Source organism: Micropterus dolomieu, linkage group LG17 (genome assembly GCF_021292245.1).
Source record: "Micropterus dolomieu isolate WLL.071019.BEF.003 ecotype Adirondacks linkage group LG17, ASM2129224v1, whole genome shotgun sequence".
Classification (NCBI taxonomy): Eukaryota; Metazoa; Chordata; class Actinopteri; order Centrarchiformes; family Centrarchidae; genus Micropterus; species Micropterus dolomieu.
In genome coordinates, this window is record NC_060166.1 from 3,329,503 (window position 1) to 3,351,859 (window position 22,357).

The 22,357-nt window shown below is 41.1% G+C and overlaps 1 protein-coding gene across 1 annotated transcript in view; it reads left to right on the forward strand.

The window, feature by feature from the left end:
* The window catches only part of fat3a (FAT atypical cadherin 3a), a 345,169-nt gene that overhangs the window by 318,069 nt on the left and 4,743 nt on the right, over nt 1-22,357 (forward strand). Inside the window, exons 27-29 of the mRNA XM_046074254.1 lie at nt 1,827-1,940; nt 13,654-13,713; nt 14,656-14,691. Coding sequence (XP_045930210.1) covers nt 1,827-1,940; nt 13,654-13,713; nt 14,656-14,691 — 210 coding nt within the window. The remainder of the gene's footprint in view (nt 1-1,826; nt 1,941-13,653; nt 13,714-14,655; nt 14,692-22,357) is intronic.

The following is a 22,357-nucleotide window of genomic DNA, read 5'->3' on the forward strand; positions in this document are numbered from 1 at the left end:
AAACAAATCTCCAGTGAGAGGCTGCCTGAATGCTATGGGAAGGACTCCATTGTGTTGGACATTCGAATGGCAGCAACGTTACATGAGCTCGACTAACTGGTCAACCAGTCTAAGCCGACTAGCTCTAGAATTTCCATTCCGCATGTGGAAGTAGTACATAAATAGACTATTTTGAAAGTAGTTATTTGGGTCACAGGGCGTACCAAACTCAAAAAATCGCATACCAAACTAAACATCCTGTACCAAATGGTTTAGAATGAATACACATACTGTTACACCTGACGGGTTAGGGTTGTGCAGATACAGTAATCAATATAGATCATCAGTAGACATGACTAAAGTTTTATGAATTATATATTACAAAAAGTGAATAAATGAATAGAGCTTACAATGTATCAAAATAAAACAATCACAATAAAAAGAAATTTGTCAGAAATATTGCTATTGGGTAAACCAAATTTTTGAGAAGATATCTCAAATACCAGAAGTGATATTCAATAGGAATATCACAGAATCCTCTCATTGTTAAAGGCAACCGAATTAGTATTGAATGTTAGAATACTTTCTAACATTCAATACTAATTCAGATTAAACTAGTTTTTGAATAGACTATGGCTGTGTTTGAAACAGAAGGCAGTTGCCTCGCTGCCTCGATACCGTAACAGACAGCTGCCTCAGAAGGCATCGCTTTCAAGTGAAGGCAGCTCTGTTTACATTAGTTTCGAACAGCCTTCTAGGGCAGCACTTACGGCAATGTGTGACGTCAGCACGCCGTCTTGCGTCTCTTCTGGCTGTCAGAAGAGACGCTAGCCTTAGCATCAGCCAACTAGCTATTGAAAAGCCAAATGGCTAACAGACGCCTCAGAAATCATACTGAACAAACTTGGTTGGTTACAGTCACGGGCTAATAAGATTAGACTTAGATTTTCAAAAATCTAAGTGAGAAAACTACTAAAAACCTTTAAAGACGTATATTTGTGTACAAATTCTGCTTGTTTGTCCGCCATCTTGGCCAGTTTTTGAAAGCTATGGCGGCCACAGCTGCACTGCTTTATGGGTAATAGTTACCATCGATGCAGCCTTCAAAACTGTTTCGAACAGCACTCGATACCTCGCTGTCCTGTTAGACACCTTCTGCGACAGCAGTTTAGCCCGTTTCGAACACAGCCCATAATGATGCAGAATGTCAGAATTCCCAGAATGTAACAAAACAGAATGATTAATCTTCCAACATGAGAGATTACACAACTCCCAAGGGCTATTTCTGTTCTAATGAGCCCGGAGCCCTTGACTGTTTCTGGGACTCGAAGAAGCAAAAGATAAGCTTTCTCTATATGTCAAATGATATGTGAGGTTTCCTTAAAAAATAGAACACACACTTTCGATGGGAACTGAGTGTACTTGCCAGGTTGCAACTGTCAGCTTGACCAATTGTTTAGCCAACATCTGTTTTCCCATCACCAAATCTTACATAGTCTAGTACATTTTCCTGGCAGCATGTGTAAAGAATGCTCTTTTTATCAATATAGTTTAAAAGTTTACTTGCTGAGACCTCTGTAAAAATTGGTGACTTATGCAGTCAGTGTTCCAGACTTTCTAAATGTTATTTCACTCATAAACACTATTGTTTATGTAACTCCATAGGTTAGATGTTAAACCATTGTTGTTTTGTTCAAAGTTACACAAAAGGCAAAAGCTGCTACCACAAAAGTTCTTTACACACCCCTAAAAAATAGTCATAGTTTCAGCTCCTCAAAAGGCATTTTTTCTAGATTTGTCTCTGTTTTGGAATCTGGCTGTTCTTACTCCCTGAACTCTCCCTGCAGGTAAGATGGTTGACATGGCAGAAGAAGTAACGTGTTTCTCAGAAAGCAACAAAGGCAGTAACTCAGAGGTCCAATCACTGAGCTCCTTCCAGTCTGATTCCTGTGATGACAATGGTAAGACACACCTTGCACCTACAGCAGGAGTGGTTAAGCATTCTCAGAATAAAACAGTTCCCTAAGTGTTTCAGTTCTTTTACACTTATTTTAAACTGTTTTGTTTGCTTGTTTATTAGTTGATTACACTGCGTCTATCAATATCCATGCAACACCTGTGCTATCCTTCAGATGTGGTTTTCATCCATTTGGGAGAAAATGTTGGTGAATTTGTGGACTAAATTAGAGTGCTTTTAAATTTGTCATAAAAATATGTATTCAAGATCTGAATAAACCAGTTGTACTGACATACTTTTATTTTTTGTCAAGAAATTGCTTGATCAGTTCCAGCCTAGCCTGAAAACGTACATCTCTCAGACTTCAATAAATGGGTAAATGGAGTCATGGATGTCATACTAGAAAAGTATAAAATGAATCCAATTTTCATGTGCATGCTGCTAAACAAATAGAGTCGCAGGAAAAAAACTGTGAACCCTTTGGATTTACCTGGATTTCTGCATAAATTGGTCATAAAATATATAAAAAAGTACACGCATAACTTCAGGCGGTGCAATGCACCATGGCCTCATGCCCGCCTTTAGCAATATTTATAAAATATGCACCTGGCCTATGAGACTTCACTCCACTTATTTTTTTGACAGAATGATTGCTATTTATACCACCCTCTTACCTCATATATCATGTTCATGATTACACTATATCACATAATATATTTTTAATATTATGTGTTTCTGTTATCAAATTGTTATTAAATTTAGTTGTTTGTTCTTAAAAATGTATGAAGTAACAAAGTTTGAAATCTAATCTTTACCCTGTCATGCTCAATAATGTGCTGCTTGGTAATCTTGTCATGTTTGTTGCAACGGTAACTTGTTAGGAAAAGTCTGTAGGCTATTTGTGATGTTTAGCAAGTGTAAGTGTACAAGTGGCACACAGAAGAGGACCTATTACACCACCACTACCAAGGCAGGTATCAAACATCCATGAACATGGCTGTGTAATTAGCCTACCCTGGATTGTGCTTATTGTGAGCCTTGTTGGCTATTTGCAGACCGAAGTGCCCCTTTCTACAGATATGCGTGTGTCACAGGAGTTCTGGATTAGTAACATTTGTCTGACAGGATCGAGTCACACACACAATCTCAGGTTCATGTTGGAGCGCATGTCATATATGAACATGGGAGAATAGAAACGCTGCCACTTACTGGAGACAAGTTCTTGAGCGTATTGTGAATGTTACCACCACCCTGGCAACTTGCAACCTGGCCCTCAGAGGACACAAGAAGAAATATGGAAAGCCCAACAGCAGGAACTTTCTCACTATAATTTAACTATTGACAGGCCCGCATTAACCTGCCGTTAGGCCCTGGGGCTGAGAGGTTTTGTAGGCCCACAATAAAAATGTGTAATTACCACATATGTCTATACAGAACAAAAGTAGAAAGTAGTTTCTCTCGGGAGATATAACGAAGACAGTATTCCATAAAAATAAAAAAAATACCTGACAAAGATGTAGAAAAAGCTTTGATTATGTCAGTAAAATCGTACTCACAAAGAATGCTGTGTTCAGTGGACATCAGTGTGAAGTTACTGACTGTCTTGCTGCATGCTTGATCGCAGTCTATATTTCACCAGTGCCAGTTTAGAGAAGGAAGCCGCTCATGTTGGTCATTATTAGTATTATTATTATATGTAGCCATTTTGCTACAATTACGCTTCACACAACAGCTGTTTGTGACCTGACCCTATCTATTGTCCGTGAGATGGAAGAATTTAGAAAAGTTGTCCCCAGCTGCAGTAGTACATGGATCATGCGTTATATTCATCCAGCCAGAGGGAACGATCACGAACCGTTCACAGCACGTCGGCCATACTAGTGACACAACCTGTACTGGAGAGGGAGTGGAGCGATGGAGCTTACAGGGCCAGGGACAGAAGATCGGCCGGCCTGCTGCAAACGGTCGGTGATCGTTCCCTCTGGCTGGATGAAGTCTGACGCTCCTGATTCTACGCATGGATCCATGATGATAGAGAAATATTGAAATTAATGGCAATAAAGCATGCTTTCAATATTGTAGAGACTCCCAAAATATCACAAATTGTGCTTTTAGGGGAGCTGATGTCTTATTAAGGGAGCTAAGCTCCCCCTCGCTCCCCCGTAGTTCGCACCCAGTCTGGTTGCAACAGCGTGCGCTGATCATCTAGTATCAGAAAGTGTTTTTAAAGTTTCTGTTACGTTGTTATCATAAGATTGAAACCCAGCCTTTATCGTCTGCCAGCGTGAAGTGGTCTTTGAGAAAAAATTAAACAAGGACTGCACAAAATATGAAAATGCAGCAGTGAGAGGGGATGTCCTTTTTGGAGGGCAATTATCTAATGCATTGTGATATTACAGTTCAGGGTATAATTTTACACAAAACTGAATCAAACTTTAAAGATGCACACCATCTGTTATCAATACACACACTGAAAGTTGCATTTACTGAGACGTACGCTCTCTCTCTCACTCACTCAGTCACTCTTCTCTCACCCCAAATAGCATATATAGCCCGCTGCTTTTAGTGCAGGTTAAGAATAAAAGAAGCATTCACAAGCTCAATCAGAAGACGATTGAAGACATTTGCATAGTAGCAGTGGTGCATGTATCAAATAGGCCTCCATACTTCTTAATGCTTGGCCAAATGTTCATAACACAACATCACTGAAGACTAACAACCGAGTACCCGACCAACAGAGTATAGACAATTATTCAGGTAGCCTAACCTGGCCCAGTGCCCTGTGGCAGGTGCTGTCTGTGGTGCTCATTATCTATGCGTAACTGTAAAAACAGTAAGGTTACTTCAGCGGACTATTCATTCACAGCTAAATCCAGGCAAGCAAAGCAAAACAAACAATATAACCACATTAAAAATCGCACAAATAGCTGCAGTTCAGTTAAGAGTTAAGACCCAGTCTACGCTGGGTTTCACCACAAATCCAACGCATAGCAGTTAGGGGCGCTGTTTCACTTATTGTAAGATAGTGAGAAATGGGGAAGAGATGACCGCAACAGCTTATAAGATTTATCAAAACTATAAAAATTGTGTTTTTATTGAAATGATAAAAATAGTCTGATAAAAACAGGGGAAGTCTGGCTTCCCTTGGCTTCTGGGAGAAGACGCCACTGCTCTACAGCCTTCTGGCAATACGTACCGCAGAATGAAAGTCCACATGTGTGATATCTGGAGTCTACACTGACAGAGAAATACTTTGCAAGTTTCACCCCCCCAGATGACTTCATCTAGCACCTTCTGTCCCATCAGCTGTATGAACTACTCACACACAGTCAGGGAGAGGTAGGATGGGTTTCCTCTGCCTGCATTTCCACTTTTATCAATATGGGCTTTTAAAAAAGGATCAAACTGACTGATAAGGTCCATGCTACCCAAATAGTTGCCATTGTTACTGTCTCCAAACCTGTGGCTATCACCTCTAAAAGCAAGTCCCCGCTCTGCCAAATATTTCACTACAGCAACAACCCTCTGTAGAACCTGTTTCCAATATTCACACTCATCATTAAACTGTTTTTTGAGTTCCGAGTCCACTGTCCCGCGGTCAGCTGTCTGGTTGATGTAAGCAATCATAGATTTCCTGTGCATGTCACAGTTTTCATGTTCTGCTTTATGTTCACTTGCATGCTTCCAATTAGTGTAGCCCATGCTGCCAAATGGTGATGACTTGTCTTTGCTCTCGCCAAATATTTTGCATGCAAAGCAAAGCACACTACCTTGCGATGGTGATTAACATAGCCAACCTTTGAGTAGATATTCACCATTACCAAGCTTGCGTTTGAAATGTGTTCTCGAGAAGAGTTTTCTCTCGTGCTTGTATTGTCGTTCTGAGGCAGAGAGGTCTTTTTTAACAATTCCTCTCACTGTTTTCTTTCTGTCGCAATATTTTTCGCTTTTGAGCACCACTCTCAAACTTTTTCTTTCCCGACATTTTCATTTAGCTAGCAACTAACTTCTGTGACTAGTATAAATTTGAATTGGCTACACCACATGTCACTATTTCTCTACATTCTGATAGGCTGTCGCATCCTGTTTCACACTTGGGTCACTTGTAAATTGTATCAATCAGCAGCCAAAAACATGAATATCAAGTGATGGACAGAAGATTCGACAAACTACAAAACAATGTGATTTTTTTTATTGGCTTATGATATGCCCCTTGTCTTCATAGGCCTGGGGCTTAAGCCCAAGTAAGCCCGTGCATTAATGCTGGCTTGATGGGTGGCTGTGGCTCAGGAGGTAGAGCGGCTTGCCTGTTCAATCCCCGGCTCCTCCAGGCTGCATGCCCAACATTCCTCCTGACCGTTTGGTTGTGGTTATTGCTGCCAAAGGGGGTCAACCAGTTATTAAGTCCAAGGGTTCATTGCACCGTGAATATTTACACAGTATGTTAAATAAAGACATGAAGACCCATAATTGCTTGTGTGGTATTAGTTGAAGCAGTGTGTGTTTGTCTATTGTTGTGACTTGTGTCAGATCACATTTTATGACCAATTTATTTAGAAATCCAGGTAATTCCAAAGGGTTCACATACTTTTTCCTGCGACTGTAGTTGTACTGGAAGAATCACTCAATTAGTAAGAGGTAGAAAGTATGGAAACAGAGGAAAGAAAGGGAGAGTACAATATTATATGTTTTCCACTGCGGAAACTTAACAAACTATAACCTGGTGCTTCCCTTAACATGTACCTGTAAGAACCCTTAAGGTCTCATTTCTTTGTCCTATTGTTTCCACTGTGTTTTCCAAACCAGTATGTTTCAGATATAAATCATGAAAAGGACCCACCCGTATGGTGGCACCAGGACCGAGGTTGTCATTTTTATGCACTGCTTAGTGGGTGAGTGAGTGTAGTGCAGTCGCTGGACGGACAGCAATTGGATAGGAAGGGCTAATACAGATTTTATTTAGCAGTTACAGATCGAGCGACCTAGAATTGCGGGCTGGGCCAGGTTGGGGCCCAGGCTGGGTAAATAAATTAAATCCCCCTTGATGACGTAGTGAACCCAATGCCACCTCATAATGCCCCTAAGCACCACATGCAGAAACCAATTGCAGTGCTTTATGTTTCCACTGGAAGAAGCATTATCAAAGCTTAACGGGTTACTGCCACTAGACAACTGTGACTTAATACGTTTTCAAACTGGACATTTTCATTGACCCAGTGCGCCTGAAAGAGTTTTTTTTTGTGGATTTTGACTCTATATGTATGTATGGTGTTGTGTTAACAAATTGTAATACGCTTTATATTTGGACACCATCGAAAACATAATGCTTCATCTCAAGGGGTTATCTATGAATAAAATTACTTTAATATTTGTGACTTAGTCTGTGCCATCAAAGTCAGGTCATATGGTATAGACAGCGGAAAAAAAACCTCTTAGGGATGAAGAGACCACTGTTCAATTCCCGTGTGAAACCACAAGTCAACATTGACTTCTTTTCAACTAATGTGCTTATTTTAACCCAAACCATAATCTTTTCCTCAACACAACCAAGTCATTTTAGCACCTAAATCTAATTAAACTGTGACAGTTAATGGTAACAATGTGTTTATTAATGTGACAATTACAGTGAAGGTCACCTGACTTCACTTCCTGCGTGTCCAAATCTCATAAATTGTGAAATATTTCTGGGTTAATTACTCTTTATCAATTATAATAATTGATTGGATGCACCTTCTGGCCTACTTGTAGGTGCACCTTACCCCATCTAAAGCATTAGTTAGAGGAAGTGATGTCATATTTTAGGTTTGGAATGGCCGATCAACACCAAACTTGGAGCCCTAATGTGGCATGGCTGGCTGAGTGGCTGTGCAAAATTTGGTGCAATTAGCCCCTAGGTGACGCTATTTAAAACAAAATAGTTTGATACCAAATTTGGGTCTTTTGTTCTCTATGGGTCCCTGATGACAGGTGGTGCTATAATCGAAGCTGAAAAACAGGATTTTGAACCAAGGGCCATTTTGCCTCATAACTACGCACCGCTACATCACACATTCATAAATCTTATATCTTGTTGTGGTTTCGGACAACGCAACGCTTCTGGTTTTTAAAGTGATTTATTAAGGGGAAAAAAGGGGGAGTTGAGGGACAGGAGAAGGGGGAGAGAAGGACACTGGGAGACGCGAGCGTGGAGGACCGAGGAGCTGGAGGGGCAGGAGAGGTTCAGGCGAGAGGGCCGAGGAGGACAGGAGGCCGAGGTGGGAAGGAGGGTGGTGGCTGGCAGACTGGCAAGGAGCGAAGGGGAGCCAGGGGAGCGCCGTGGAGGTGATACGAGGGGAGAAGGTACGTAGGCAAGCCCAGCAGACTGGACAGGAGGTGAGTGGACCTAGCGGGGGAAACAGATAGACAGGCAGGATTAGTTCTGGGAAGCAGGAGACGGAGAAGCGAGACGCAAACAAGATCATAAAAAGCTTGAATATAGCAGTGACACCAAGTCTGGAGCGACAACGATCAAGCGGAGATTGAGTGGAGAACCGGAGTAGAAATACTGGTTGAGATGAGGTTGATTGCTGGCAGGTGTGGCAGACAGAGGTGGAGGTTGATGAGGCGCAGGTGTGGATTGTCAGCCGGGCTAAGGAGCAGAGAGAGAGGGAGAGCACACACACAGGGAGAGGGGAGGAGACACAGGGAGAGAGGCAAAACTCAGTGGAAAATGGAATGCAAGAAAAAAAAGGAGTAATTAACAGGACACTCACCGTCAGCCGAACTACCACAACATATCTGCGTGTTTGGAGTATAGTGCCGATTCGTATGGTATAGGACACACCTCTGTACGATGATGTTTTCATTTCGCTAAATCGCGAAAACCGTAAAACCTATTTTAATTAACAAGGCGGCAGCTCCAATCGGCACCAAACTTGACATGAACAATCTCTGGACCAAGCTGATAAAAGTTTGTAGAGGAAATTTTGATCCGCCAAAAAATATCCCAATTATAAGCTAACAAATGTTTGCAAAAAACGCTGAAAACAGGATGTGATGTCATATCTTAGGTTTGCAATGTCCGATCTACACCAAGCTCGGTGACCTTATTTGGCACGCTCTCCCAAGAGGCTCTGTGAAATTTGGTGTCAATCGGCCTCTAGGTGGCACTTTTAATCGTATATCAAATAACACTCCCATAGACATTCATTTTACATCTCCGTGACCGCAAGTCCCTTTAATTTCAAACTACTGTCGTTTATTCACCCAAAAACCATGAATACTGATCGACCTGTTATTTCAGGAGAATGTTCCATTTACAAACATGGACAGATTGCAAATTCATGTTCACATTAACATAAACTCTTAATTTTACTGACCTCATGATCAACTCCCAGGTCATTTTTTTATGTGTTTCATTCACCTGTCTCTCTCCAAGTGTTTCCTGTCTACTTCTACACTGTCAACTACCAATTAAATTATCAAAACAAATCATAAGAAAACTAAATATTTTTAGCACCACTACTGGTAAGGCTCTAAAGCTGATGATACACGGAGCAACTTTTAGAGCAATGGTGCTGGGCAATGTTGCCGTCAGTGGTAATGAGTAAAGATTATTACCGTAATCCCCTTCCCCCATCACTCCACCACCCTCCCTGTACCACCGCTATCCAGTTGCAACCAGCAAGATTGCCCAGCAACATTACTCAAAAAGTTTCCCTGTGTATCATCAGCTTAAGAATAGCAAAATCAACAATATTTTGTCAGTTCTTCTCAACCTTTACATATCTAGATTTCTTTAGACATTTAGTCATGTATGTTTGCATGAATTATCCATTTGCTATTACTGTTGCAAAATAATGCAGGAATGCATTCCAAAGGTTTTCATAAACATTTTCTCACAGCATTTTGGTTTACATGTAAGCATTTGCGAAGAGGCTAAGGGGTTTTGACTGTTTCATAGAGTTGTGTTGTGGTTGTGCTGTGTCACTATATTTTATTTGCAATCCATGATATTCATTGTTTTACTTTTCAGAATCATAATTCACAAATCATATATAACATATAATCATCAATTGATATACAATATGTGAATTTTGCCTCAGCCTTACTTATACACTTGTCTGTGAAGGTTCTCAGTCATCCAGGTCATAGTAATCCAACGAAGGTCGAGGTCAAGGGCAACTGGACTTGGTTGAAGATACTAGAAGACGTTTCATCCCTCCTCCAAGACACTTCTTCAGTTCTGACTGACTGGTAGGGAAACTCAGCTATTCAACCTCTGGGATAGCTAGGATCGTTGATACCGCTGGTTCATTAGTGCTCCTGGCTGTGGTAACGACAGTCGTCATTGTCATTAGAGCCACCCGTGGCCAAGTCGGAACGACCATCGTTGGCATCTTCACCTGAGGCCAAGAGGAAATGCTTGTTCAGTTTCCTGGGAAGTGATGAAAGGACAGCATTGTAAGTAGGGGATAAGTGGTGGCTCAACCCGGGTGTAAATGGCTTCCCTGACACCTCTTTTAAACCATCCATCCTGTCTAAAATGTGCACCTGGTGGTCCTCAAAGGAGTGTCCTCTGTCCTTCAGATGTAAGTAGACTACAGAGTCTTGACCTGAGGAGTTGGCCCTTCTGTGTTGAGCCATGCGTTTGTGTAGTGGTTGTTTAGTTTCCCCAATGTACAGTTCAGTGCATTCCTCACTGCACTGTGTGGTGTTTTTTTTCGCTGAACGAAAAGTCTACAGCAGCCCCATTGAATTGGCGCCCACATCCACCGGAAGCAACCTCCATGTGGCCCAGCACATACTCTAATGGATATGACAACAAAAGTACAACTATATGTATAGTGAATGGAAGTAGCTAAAGAGTGAACTATATGGTTTCCTTATCTTCATGGTTGAGTTTCACATTCGCTGTACCGATCACCGCCAATCAAGGCTCAACAACTGTCTGACCTGCAGCCTCTCCCGCTCCTCTGTGTCTGCAGAGTGCCTCCACACACGCGCACACACGGATCGAGGTCAGCCAGCTGATCAGCGGACATTGATGACAACTACGCTGGTTAGTGTAAGTACGTGGTGCAATAAAGACTTAAGCCAGTAAAAAACAATTCTTTACCTGGCTGGACATGCAGTCTACCAAAATATGTATCCCCTTTATAAAGCACAGATGATGGTGTACTATCAAGTATTTAATTTTGTGTATACTTCACATCAGGACTAATAACAGGGGTGAATATGGAGAAGTGTGTTGTTTCCTAACAAAAGTTATAGTGGGATACAAAATACAAACTGGGATCCAGAGAATGTCTTGTACACTAGAGCTTAAACTGTTCATTAAGCCTTACAAAGAAGTGTTGCATCAAAGAATGTCCTGTAACTTGAGCTAAAGTTAACAGGAATGTTTTTTTTGTATAATGTAATTTAATAAAACTATAACTAAGTTACTGAAAAGATCCTGTTACTGAAACAAATAACTGTAAGTTATTGAAACATATTAAAACATTACATTATATACTAAACAAGACATTTTGAAACCTTGAACATTGCCTTTGTCTCTTTTGTCCCGGATTGAATGGGCCCCTCTGACAACACAACTGGCCCCAGCCTGGCCCCCTTAATAAAACTGGTCTAGAACCGCCACTGACTGCCTCTGTCTTAGCATGTTCTTGGGTTTAAAAAACACAGGGATGTTGTGTTTGTTGAAAATCCTCCTGAGTTTTCTGATACTCCAGACACGTATGGAATCACAATGTTGTTGTGTTTGACCTTCTTCTCCTCATCCCCTGTAGTGTTGGTCTTCTTCCTGGATTTTGTGGCTTTGTGTTTTCACAAAGGTCGATTTAGGGTATCCACAGGATGTAACTGCCCCCTTCAGGTGTTTCTGTTCCTTCTCTCTGGCTTTTGCACTTGTTGGTATGTTTTCTGCTCTGTGGTGCAAGGTTCTGATGACCCCTAGCTTGTGCTCCAGTGGGTGGTGGTAATCAAAAAGTAAGTATTGATCCGTGTGTGTGGGTTTCCTGTACACTCCAATTTGCAGGTTCCTGTCCTCTTCAATTAGTACAGCACAGTCCAGGAAGGCCAAACTGTTGTTGTGAACATCTTCTCGTATGAACTTGATGTTACTGTCCACCGAGTTGATGTGTTCTGTGAAGGCTTGCACTTCTTGGGTTTTAATTTTGACCAAGTGTCATCCACATATCTGTGCCAGTGGCTCAGTGCTGTTCCTCTGAAGGAGTTGAGGGCTTTTCCCTCCACTTCCTCCATATAGATGTTTGCCACAATAGGTGATACTGGTGAGCCCATGGCACAGCCATGCTTGTGTCTGTAGAACCCTCCGTTGTACTGGAAATAGGTGGTGTTTAGACAGAGGTCGAGTAATTGTTGTAGGTGACGGAGTTGATGCTGCTGATAATCGGCCTGAGTGGGGCTCCTTCTTTGTGTATCTTGGGTAGTCCATATATGCATGGAATGGCTTCTCCAGAATACAACCGGTAATACTGTTCCCGGGTGATGGAGGTTTCTTTCTGAAGTTGTTGTAGACAGTCTATAGCCTTCTTCTTGTACCCGCTGGTTGGGTCCTGCTTCAGTGTCACATATGTGTTTGTGTCCATTAGTAATTTGTTGATTTTGTCCTGGTAGTCCACTGTGTTAAGGAGTACCATGCATCTTCCTTTGTCCGCAGGTAAGATGGTGATGTTTTGATCCTTGCTTAGTGATGTTACAGCTCTGTACCAGATACTGGTCCATCCCAAAGACCGCACACCCAAAGACACGACAAGCAATCTAGTGTATGCGGTCCAATGCAGTGAGGAATGCACAGACCTGTATATTGGGGAAACTAAAAAACCACTACACAAACGCATGGCTAAACACAGAAGGGCCAACTCCTCAGGTCAAGACTCTGCAGTCTACTTACATCTGAAGGACAGAGGACACTCGTTTGAGGACCACCAGGTGCACATTTTAGACAGAGAAGATGGATGGTTTGAAAGAGGTGTCAAGGAAGCATCTACACCCGGGTCGAGAAGCCGTCATTGAACAGGGGAGGGGGTCTACGCCACCACTTATCCCCCACTTACAATGCTGTCCTTTCATCACTTCCCAGGAAACTCAACAAACATAACCTATTGACCTCAGGTGAAGATGCCAATGATGGTCATTCAGACTTGGCCACAGGTGGCTCTAACGACCATGACGACTGTCGTTAAAACAGCCAGGAGCACTAACAGGAGCGGTATTGACGATCCTATCTAACAACCCCATAGGTTAAATAGCTGAGTTTCCCTACCAGTCAGTCAGAACTGAAGAAGTGTCTTGGATGAGGGACGAAACTTCTTCTAGTATCTTCAACCAAGTCCAGTTGCCCTTGACCTCGACCTTCGTTGGATATACAGTTGTCATTCCCTAAAAAGCAGTAGGAACGTACTAGTGTTGTTTTTTGCTTTTATATTGTTTTGCTGTCATGTAGCTTTCTTTGCATTTGTTAAGTTAATTCTCTTTGTTAGACAGTATTTTTTTTAACCTAAACTACCTCCATATATGAGAACAGTATGTTATGCAAATTGCCCCCCAAACATCCAAATCAGTCTTGACTGTGCCAGAAGCAGACAATGTTGTCCTCTCTGCAGACAGAATTGGCAGTAGGGGCAGCCCTACGCAATTTAACACCATGATGAGCATTTTTCACATTGAATGACTGTATTTCAAAACTTATCTCCTTTTTTTCCCTCCACAAGCTTCCATAGTGACCGTCATTCGACTGGTCAATGATGCAGTCGACACAATCGAAAGTGAAGGTACCATGTCTCATCCCCTCTGTGTCTCTCCTTCCACTCTTCCACTCTACTCTTATTTCAGGCTTGTCATTGCAGTATCTCTTCTGAAAGAGGTGTCTTTAGTTATATACTCAAGCTCAGTACACTCACAATGTGTTACATACTGTACCTTTCAGTAAGTGAACCGTCCTGGGCACTGGAAATAGATTTAGCTACCAACATGTCAAGACTTATGTGTACAGATTATTTCTTTTCTCCTTTCTCAGATATTCCCACAGTCAGTCCATCCCACTTCCACTTCCATCATTTTAACCATATTAAAAAATGATTAAGTCCTAATAGAAACAAGAAAGACAGCTTGTTTGTCAGTGTGGAATGCAATCCACGATCTCTGCTGTCAAAGTCAAACACTTCAGAATGCAAAGCAAATGTTAGACACAGCACAAATGCATACATTGTCACTGGAAAGATGGGAGTGGACACAAACAGATGTAAAGTCATTCCAGGTCGGGCAAAGTAAGAAAAATGTTTTGGAGGAAAATAATAGAAATAATTGGAGTTCCTGGTCATGGCTGTGACAAACACACACACATACATACAACTGTTTCTTGTGAGGAAAGTTTCTTCAATAACTACAGCTTACATCCGCTCAGGAGAGTTGTAAGTGTTGAATGGTACCAAAACAGTCACTGTTATATCTTGGGTAAAATGATGAGGTACTTGTTCACGCTCAAAATGGGAGGACATTTTATAACAGCTATTACAAAATACAGGGATCGCATTGGCTGCCCTGTTAATCAGGACTGCAAATTTTAGAAATGTATGTACATTGGGAACACAAGAGAGTCACATTAATTTCCACATTGCACATTAGCACCTCCAACCTAAATCATCTATTCTGTAACACTACATTTCTAACAGTAGACCCCCTCATGACCAATGTGTTATGTTGTTCTTTGACAGTGTCAGTAATGGACCAAGGTCAAACCTACAACAGAGGTGACTATCAGCACCCCTTCAATGCCTACATACCCTACCTCTATCTATCTATCTATCTATCGTTCACTTCAATATATTCAGTTCTGTCTCTCTATCTATGTATCGTTCTTAATATATCAATTTCAATTTTGTTAAATTCAATTGGCTTTATTGGTATGACATTTTAGTTACAACATGTTGCCAAAGCAGAAAGTCACAAATAAATAATAAAATATAAATAATTAACCATAAAATGAAATTAAAAAAGAAAATACATCTTAAATTGTAAATATGTGTTGCTTTTTGACATGCAGTAACATATTCTCCTGCCAAAGAACAATTATTATAATAACAAACAAGTGATAATATCACAGTAATTTTATACAAACAATAACAATTATTTATTTTCTATATTACTGAGTTTCCACTGGATGTTCTCAATTCATGGCAGGAGGAGATACATTTTGCTGCAATCATTTGGCATTTGGGCATTTCTCCTAGGCAGTAGGGGAGTTTCTGAATGTCTGATTTGATTCTATCTCTCTCTTTCTTTATCTATCTCGCATTCTCTATCTCTCTCTGTATCTCCATTTTTATCTTTCTCTCTATCAATCTATCTCCATCTCTCCCTCTATCTCTCTTTATCTATTTGTCTCTATCGGCAGTGAGTAGACAAAATAATTACCCTGTGAAAATAACATACACATTATTTTGTGCAGTAACAAATCTACAGTACATTGTTAATACTGCTAAAGGTGGGTCATATTAGGCTGTATGTCAGTAAGCATCCTGTAAATGTTTGTCCCTATTTGTTGTCATTTGTGTCTGTGTTGGTGTTAAACAGATTGTGTAATGAGTTCTAAGACTTATGTCCTGTAAATAATAAATAATGTGTGTGAGTGTTTGCCGTGCTGTCATCAGGGACTTATAACAAATACTCTGGTAGTACAGTCTAGCCAACTATTTGGTCCATAAGAAAATATCTCAAACAATCTCAAAATATCCCGTAATTTTTGCTATATTTTTGTTTTTAATCTGTTTTTTCTACTTCTTTTTTTATGGAAGCTTAATTATGATCACCTATGACAGAAATACATTAATCAATATTGGTGCTAACTAGAAACGGGTTGTCCTGGCTAATGTCATTGGAGAGTAAAATTGAGGAAGTAAGACTAAGGCTCGCTGAGCAACGGGAAAGCAGAGACTGCTGTGCCCTCATCCTCACAGAGACCTGGCTGCATAGCAGTGTACCAGAGGAAGCTGTCACACTTGATGGAAGGAGTTTATTCTGCGCAGAGAGGACACTAGAGTCCGGTAAGACGAGAGGAGGAGGACTGTGTATCTACATAAATGTAAGGCTTACAGCAACACCAGAGCGAGACTGAAAGCTGGCATCAAGGAGGCGAAGCGGAGACATCAGCAGAGACTAGAGAGAGACCTCAACACCAACACCACCAAAGATATGTGGCAGGCCATCAAAACATCACAGGCTACAAAATGAAGGAGCTCCCCCATCATGTTTGAGGTCACATTACCTGATGATCTTAACACCTTTTATGCTCGCTGTGATCTCCTCAACAAGGAGTCAGCTGTAAAGTCTACTGCACCTCCAGAGGAGTAAATCAGCTGACTGATGACATCCCTGACCGTGTACTAAAAACCTGAGCCAATCAGCTAGTTGATGTTATTACTGACATTTTCAACATCTCACAGTCTCAGGAGAGGGTTCCCACCTGCTTCAAGACAGCCACCATCGTCAGCAAAACCAAGGAGCTAATCGTTGATTTCAAGAAGAAGGAGATAAGGACACACACTCCTGTCTACATCAGTGGAGCTGAGGTGGAGCAGGTGAACAGTTTCAGGTTCCTGGGAATCAGCATCACAGAGAACCCGACATGGTCGTCTCACATCTCCACACTGGTGAAGAAAGCTCTAAAACAGCTGTATTTCTTGAGGAAGCTTAAGAAGGCCAAATTCCCACGCCAAGTTCTTGTAAGCTTTTACAGAGGATCAACAGAAAGCATCCTGACTGGAAACATAACAAACTGGCATGGGATGTGTACGGCCCAGCACCGGAGGGCTCTGCAGCGGGTGATTAAAACTGCTCAGAAGATCATTGGTACCCATCTCCTGAGCATCAGTGATATCGGTGAGGTGAGGTGCCTACGCAGAGCCCAAAGGATACTAAAGGACAGTACCCACCCAGCCACAGCCTGTTCACCCTGCTGACTTCTGGGAAGAGATATAGAAGTTTCTGCTGCCACACCACCAGACTGCAGAGCAGCTTTTTCCCCCAAGCTATCAGAGCCTTAAACTCTAATTCATCCTCAGCACTGCTACATTGATAGTAAATAACTGTTTACCATTTTTTACAATTGATTCTGTATTACTGTATATTGTCGTCTATGTAGCAGAAGGGAGTTACAAACTCTATTTCATTATATAACCTATTATGTTGTGACTTAAAATTTACCTACCTAATGTGTCCTGTAGCACCAACAGACAAGACAAAATTTTTGTTTGCCTTGTTTGATTCCTCCTTTTAACCATAGAATGTATTCGGATTCACTAGATGCTGATTTCCTAGCCATGTTTTATAGCTGATAGATGCTGCTAATTAGTATTCAACCTTATATGACCCACCTTTGGAGCAAATTAATTAAAATTGGTTGTAAATTAAAGTTATGTCAGCACTGGCAGTGGTGGAAAGTACATACAAAGTAATACTTCATTACTGTACTTAAGTTGTGTTTTTTGGTATCTGTACTTTACTTGAGTATTTTTTGTTGTTGCCGCTTTTTACTTTCACTTTGCTTTCAAAGCCAAATATCAACTTTTTACTCTGTTACATTATGCTCAAGACCTCGTTAAATTGGTATTAGTAGCCTATGCAGTGCACCTGAGTGGAGCAACTGTGAAAAACAAATTTAAAACTGAGAAATCAACTTCGCCCAGCTGATGAGACACCAGCATACCAACGCTTTCTAATCTCAGTGCGTTATTACCGACGCTTTCAGACAATGACAAAGTGTAATTATTTGACACTAAAGATACCCTTCAGCGTCCGTACGAAACGCCACCGTTTGCTACATCACAGCAGCACAAAGGAGGCTAACCCTACCGGCCGCGAGGCCGATGTGAACAGCTGTATGGAAGCCCGTCAACATGCTTAAAGTCAGTGACTTAGGTTTAGGCATGAACATTTCTGATGGTTACGGTAAGGGAGGGGGTTTCGGGGGACACTTCTAACACGAACGTAGAGACAACCTCTCCCACAGACGCTAATGGGTACCTTTTAATGTCAAAATTCTGAAAGTGTATGTATTGGACATCCTGAGATGAGAACGGTTATATATAGTGACAGTCCAGCGCAGAGCTGGATGAGAGGATGAAGAGGGACTATCCTTCTAGGCTGAGAGTGAACTGCGGGAAAAGTAGCCAGGTAAACTTGTGTTCTCTCCTCTCCAAGTCAGCAGATCACACCTATGCCTAATGTGCAGTTGCAGTGAATCTCTCTGTCTGTCTGTCCTGCTAACCAGCTGAGCAGCACAGCTCCTGGTCTGTCGTGTCTTGGTTGTAGCCAGACTGTGACTGAACAATGTTAGAGTGAAATACAACTCTTTTGATAAACGCAGACGGGCCACTGCGTTTATAAACTGTAGCTCAGAAAGATGACCACATTGAGCATGGAAATACATTCATATACAAGTGCACGAAATTAAACTCATGCATTCGAGCAAGATACATCTGTGGGACCAGTCCAGAGACAGGATGTGAGGGCACTGCTCATACATCATTTAAAAACAAGACAGTGAAGTTTAGTTACAACTATGGACTAATGCAAGATGGGAGACAGTGGATTCACATTGACTATTGATATGTTGATTAGCTGGACAGAACGACGCACATCTCAGTAAATAATTCAAATCACATATTCAGGCAAGTCATTTTATAAATAGTATTTTATATTTGAAAATGTACTAAAGAAACCTGGTTTGAATGGGCCTGATGCAGCTGATAACATTAATATATAGAAAATATATATAATTTACAGGGACTATGCTGAAGTTTGTCAGTAGAGTAGATGTGGGATCATCAGCCAGTACAGGAACAGACTCCAGCCAGTCAGCCAGTATAAGCACAGCTGATCCACATCCAGCCTCAGCCAGTATCGTCACACACCCAGTACAGACTTCTTTAGCAGGTCCCACAGACCCAGGTGAAACACAGGCAGGCTCAGCCAGTACGAGCACAGCGAGAGATGTACAGCCAGCATCAGATCCAAGCAGCTCAGATTGGTCCCCAGTCTTATCAGACTTCATGAGGTCTGTGTTAGTGCGCAGTGGTCTGTTCAAACCAGCACTGGGTTTTTCTAGAAGGTTTCCATTCAGGCTTCTTACAGAGGGAGGATTGTAATGAGAGTTCTGTGGTGTCAGGTGTAACGTAGCTGGTAGAGTTTTGCAATATAAACATCTAAAAACTGAAGCCAACTTTGCTGTTTGGGACTGTGAGCTGTACTTTATGGGAGGTGCTGAAGTTAATGTGTGGATTTTTGGTGAGATTGTGAATTGAGAAGTTAGTTTTGGTTTCCGCCTCCTTGTCGCATCTTAACATACCCAAAGTCTGTGTCTGTCAGACGTTCTGAAGGGGATACTACCACAACAGCAGAGCAATAACGCAGACTTATCCTCCCCACATATAGGAAATATCCACTTGTCCTCTTGCGACTCCTGCGTTTTCCTTATTGTGATTCACTACAACTTATAATGCTGTATTCACACGTTTCTTAGTGAATTTAAGAAGATAGATTGCTTTTTGTAAGCTCAATAGATTTGAATGTGTAGTACTTTTACTTTTGATTACTTAAGTATTTTTAAAACCAGGTACTTTTTTACTTTTACTGGAGTAGGTTTATACTGGATGACTTTTACTTGAGTTAACATTTTTCATGTGCTATCTGTACTTTTACTTAGGTAGGAAAATTGAGTACTTCTTCCACCACTGGCCACTGATAATGAGTTAAGGAATATAGTAATGCATGTATCAGACCTATAGTCAGGCATTGACCCCAGATAGAGTTTGCGTGAAAATAAAATCGTGAATCAACACTTTTCATCTCTGCTAGTCTATCAACCCTGAAATTATTTTGTCTACACCCTGTATCTCTCTACCTCTGTGTATACCCAGCTGTACTTTCATACTTCCATACTTTGCTCATACCTTTCCTTTCCTGTGTGTGTGTGTGTGTGTGTGTGTGTGTGTGTGGGATTTGATGTGATTTTCCACCGCTCACAAAGCTTGTTGGCCACTCATTGTGATGTGCAGCCCAGCCCAGAAACCCCCCCACTCCCTGGCACCAACTTTTTCCATCCCCCCATGTCACTTTGGATTTTTATCTCCAGTCCAAATGGTACATGCTACTAGTTGTTGTGCGAGGAACTTTTCACAGCCTCAGTCTTCCCACGGTTTGTGTTCTGCTTTGATGCATGGATGTCTCTTTGTTTGATGCATTGTTTTTGTTTTAACTCACCATTTGCTCTGATATTGCCTCAGTTAAGTTAATCTGCAGAGTTTTGGGTAGATTATCTTTCTAGCTTTGAGATGAGAATCATTACTGGTGCTATGTCAGTAGATTGTTGGCTCCAGTGCTCAATAACCTAACTGGGTCCTATTTCCCTCTCTTTCAAAGTTTTCATTCAAGACAGAATATGTTTTATTGGATTAACAAGTCTCTCCCATTCCAAAGGTTCTGCCAAGAAATGTGGTCAAGAAATCAGCCTTTTGCTTGAATTTGGAAGAGACAGCTAATTTATTATGATGTAAGACTGCTGGTTGTTACTTCTTTAAGCTGCATTGGGTCAGTCTTCATCAACTAGCAAAGTCAGAAAATCATGTGACATACTATTTATCTTTTTTTTGTGTTTTGGTGGTTATCTATCACCAGTAAATTATTTACAAAACTGGACCAATAAGATGTAAATAATGGAAGCCAGGCATACCATTGGCTGTTGTTAGCACTCTGGACATGTTCATCACTAATTGACTTTAGGCTACAGCTTCCTGGTGGTAAGTTCAGAAACCACATCACCCCCTAGTTTGTTTGTCATTTCCTTCCAAAAGGAGCCATATGAGAGTTTTTTGATCTGGCGTCCCTGTCTGTAGAATGACATGCCAAACAAGCCATCATTGTTTTTCACTGCCTTCCAAAACAAGCTACAAGACCCAAATATCATTCATATGTTTCTGATCTACCTCTTTTATGTTTGCAGTTTGGTGAAGTTGATCAGGCAACTAAAACTATCTGGGTAAAGTTAGAGTAAGATGGGGATCATGGTGAAAAGAAACCAGCATCGACTGTTAGTAGAAGAAGGGATGTGTACTGCAGTCACCTGTTCCAACCATCAGACACAACCTCCTAGCGCCGAGGTTTAATAACAATAGCAATATAACGTTACTTCTGCTTTTGCTTCTGATAATGAACCACAATAAGTCAATTTATAGGAAAACATACTGTAGGTAGACAATGGAACGAACAACCAATCCTGTCACCCTTCTTTCGGGGTGTACTGATGTATTCATCCCGAACCTTTCAGTACAGGACATTTACTATGTGATTTCCTTGGTTCAGTACACCCTGTGAGCCAAACATTTAGTGTCATAATGGTCATATTTATGTTGACTCGCGAGTTTTAGCTGGAAAGTTTTGGCAGTGCACCAGTTGTTGTCTTGTCAGCTGTAGCATGCTAGTCGGCTTAGCCTCGTTAACCAGGTAAGTCAAGGAGATAATCTGAACCTGAATATCGTTAATCATGTATTTTCACTGGCTCTGAATGGCAAACACAAATGAGTTTGGATCCATTACGGTTTCCAGGTTAGTTATAGCAAAAATGGACAAATTGTATGCCGACATTGTTTAACTAAAGTTGGATATGTCTGTGGATACACTTCAAACATGACATTTACAATGACATCACCCAAATGTGTTGATTAGCGTAATGAGAAAAAACACACTGGAAGGCGAATCCTTCTCTCCGCAATAAATAATACCATAGGAGTGTTTATTGCTGCAAATATGGGCCCATTCTTGGTCACAGAGTATTAAGAATATATAGTATATAATATACAGTGGGTACGGAAAGTATTCAGACCCCTTTAAATTTTTCACTCTTTGTTTCATTGCAGCCATTTTCCAAAAATCAAAAAAGTTCATTTTATTTCTCAGTAATGTACACTCAGCACCCCATCTTGACAGAAAAAAACAGAAATGTAGAAATTTTTGCAAATTTATTCAAAAAGAAAAACTGAAATATCACATGGTCATAAGTATTCAGACCCTTTGCCGTGACACTCATATTTAACTCAGGTGCTGTCTATTTCTTCTGATCATCCTTGAGATGGTTCTACACCTTCATTTGAGTCCAGCTGTGTTTGATTATACTGATTGGACTTGATTAGGAAAGCCACACACCTGTCTATATAAGACCTTACAGCTCACAGTGCATGTCAGAGCAAATGAGAATCATGAGGTCAAAGGAAATGCCTGAAGAGCTCAGAGACAGAATTGTGGCAAGGCACAGATCTGGCCAAGGTTACAAAAAAATTTCTGCTGCACTTAAGGTTCCTAAGAGCACAGTGGCCTCCATAATCCTCAAATGGAAGACGTTTGGGACGACCAGAACCCTTCCTA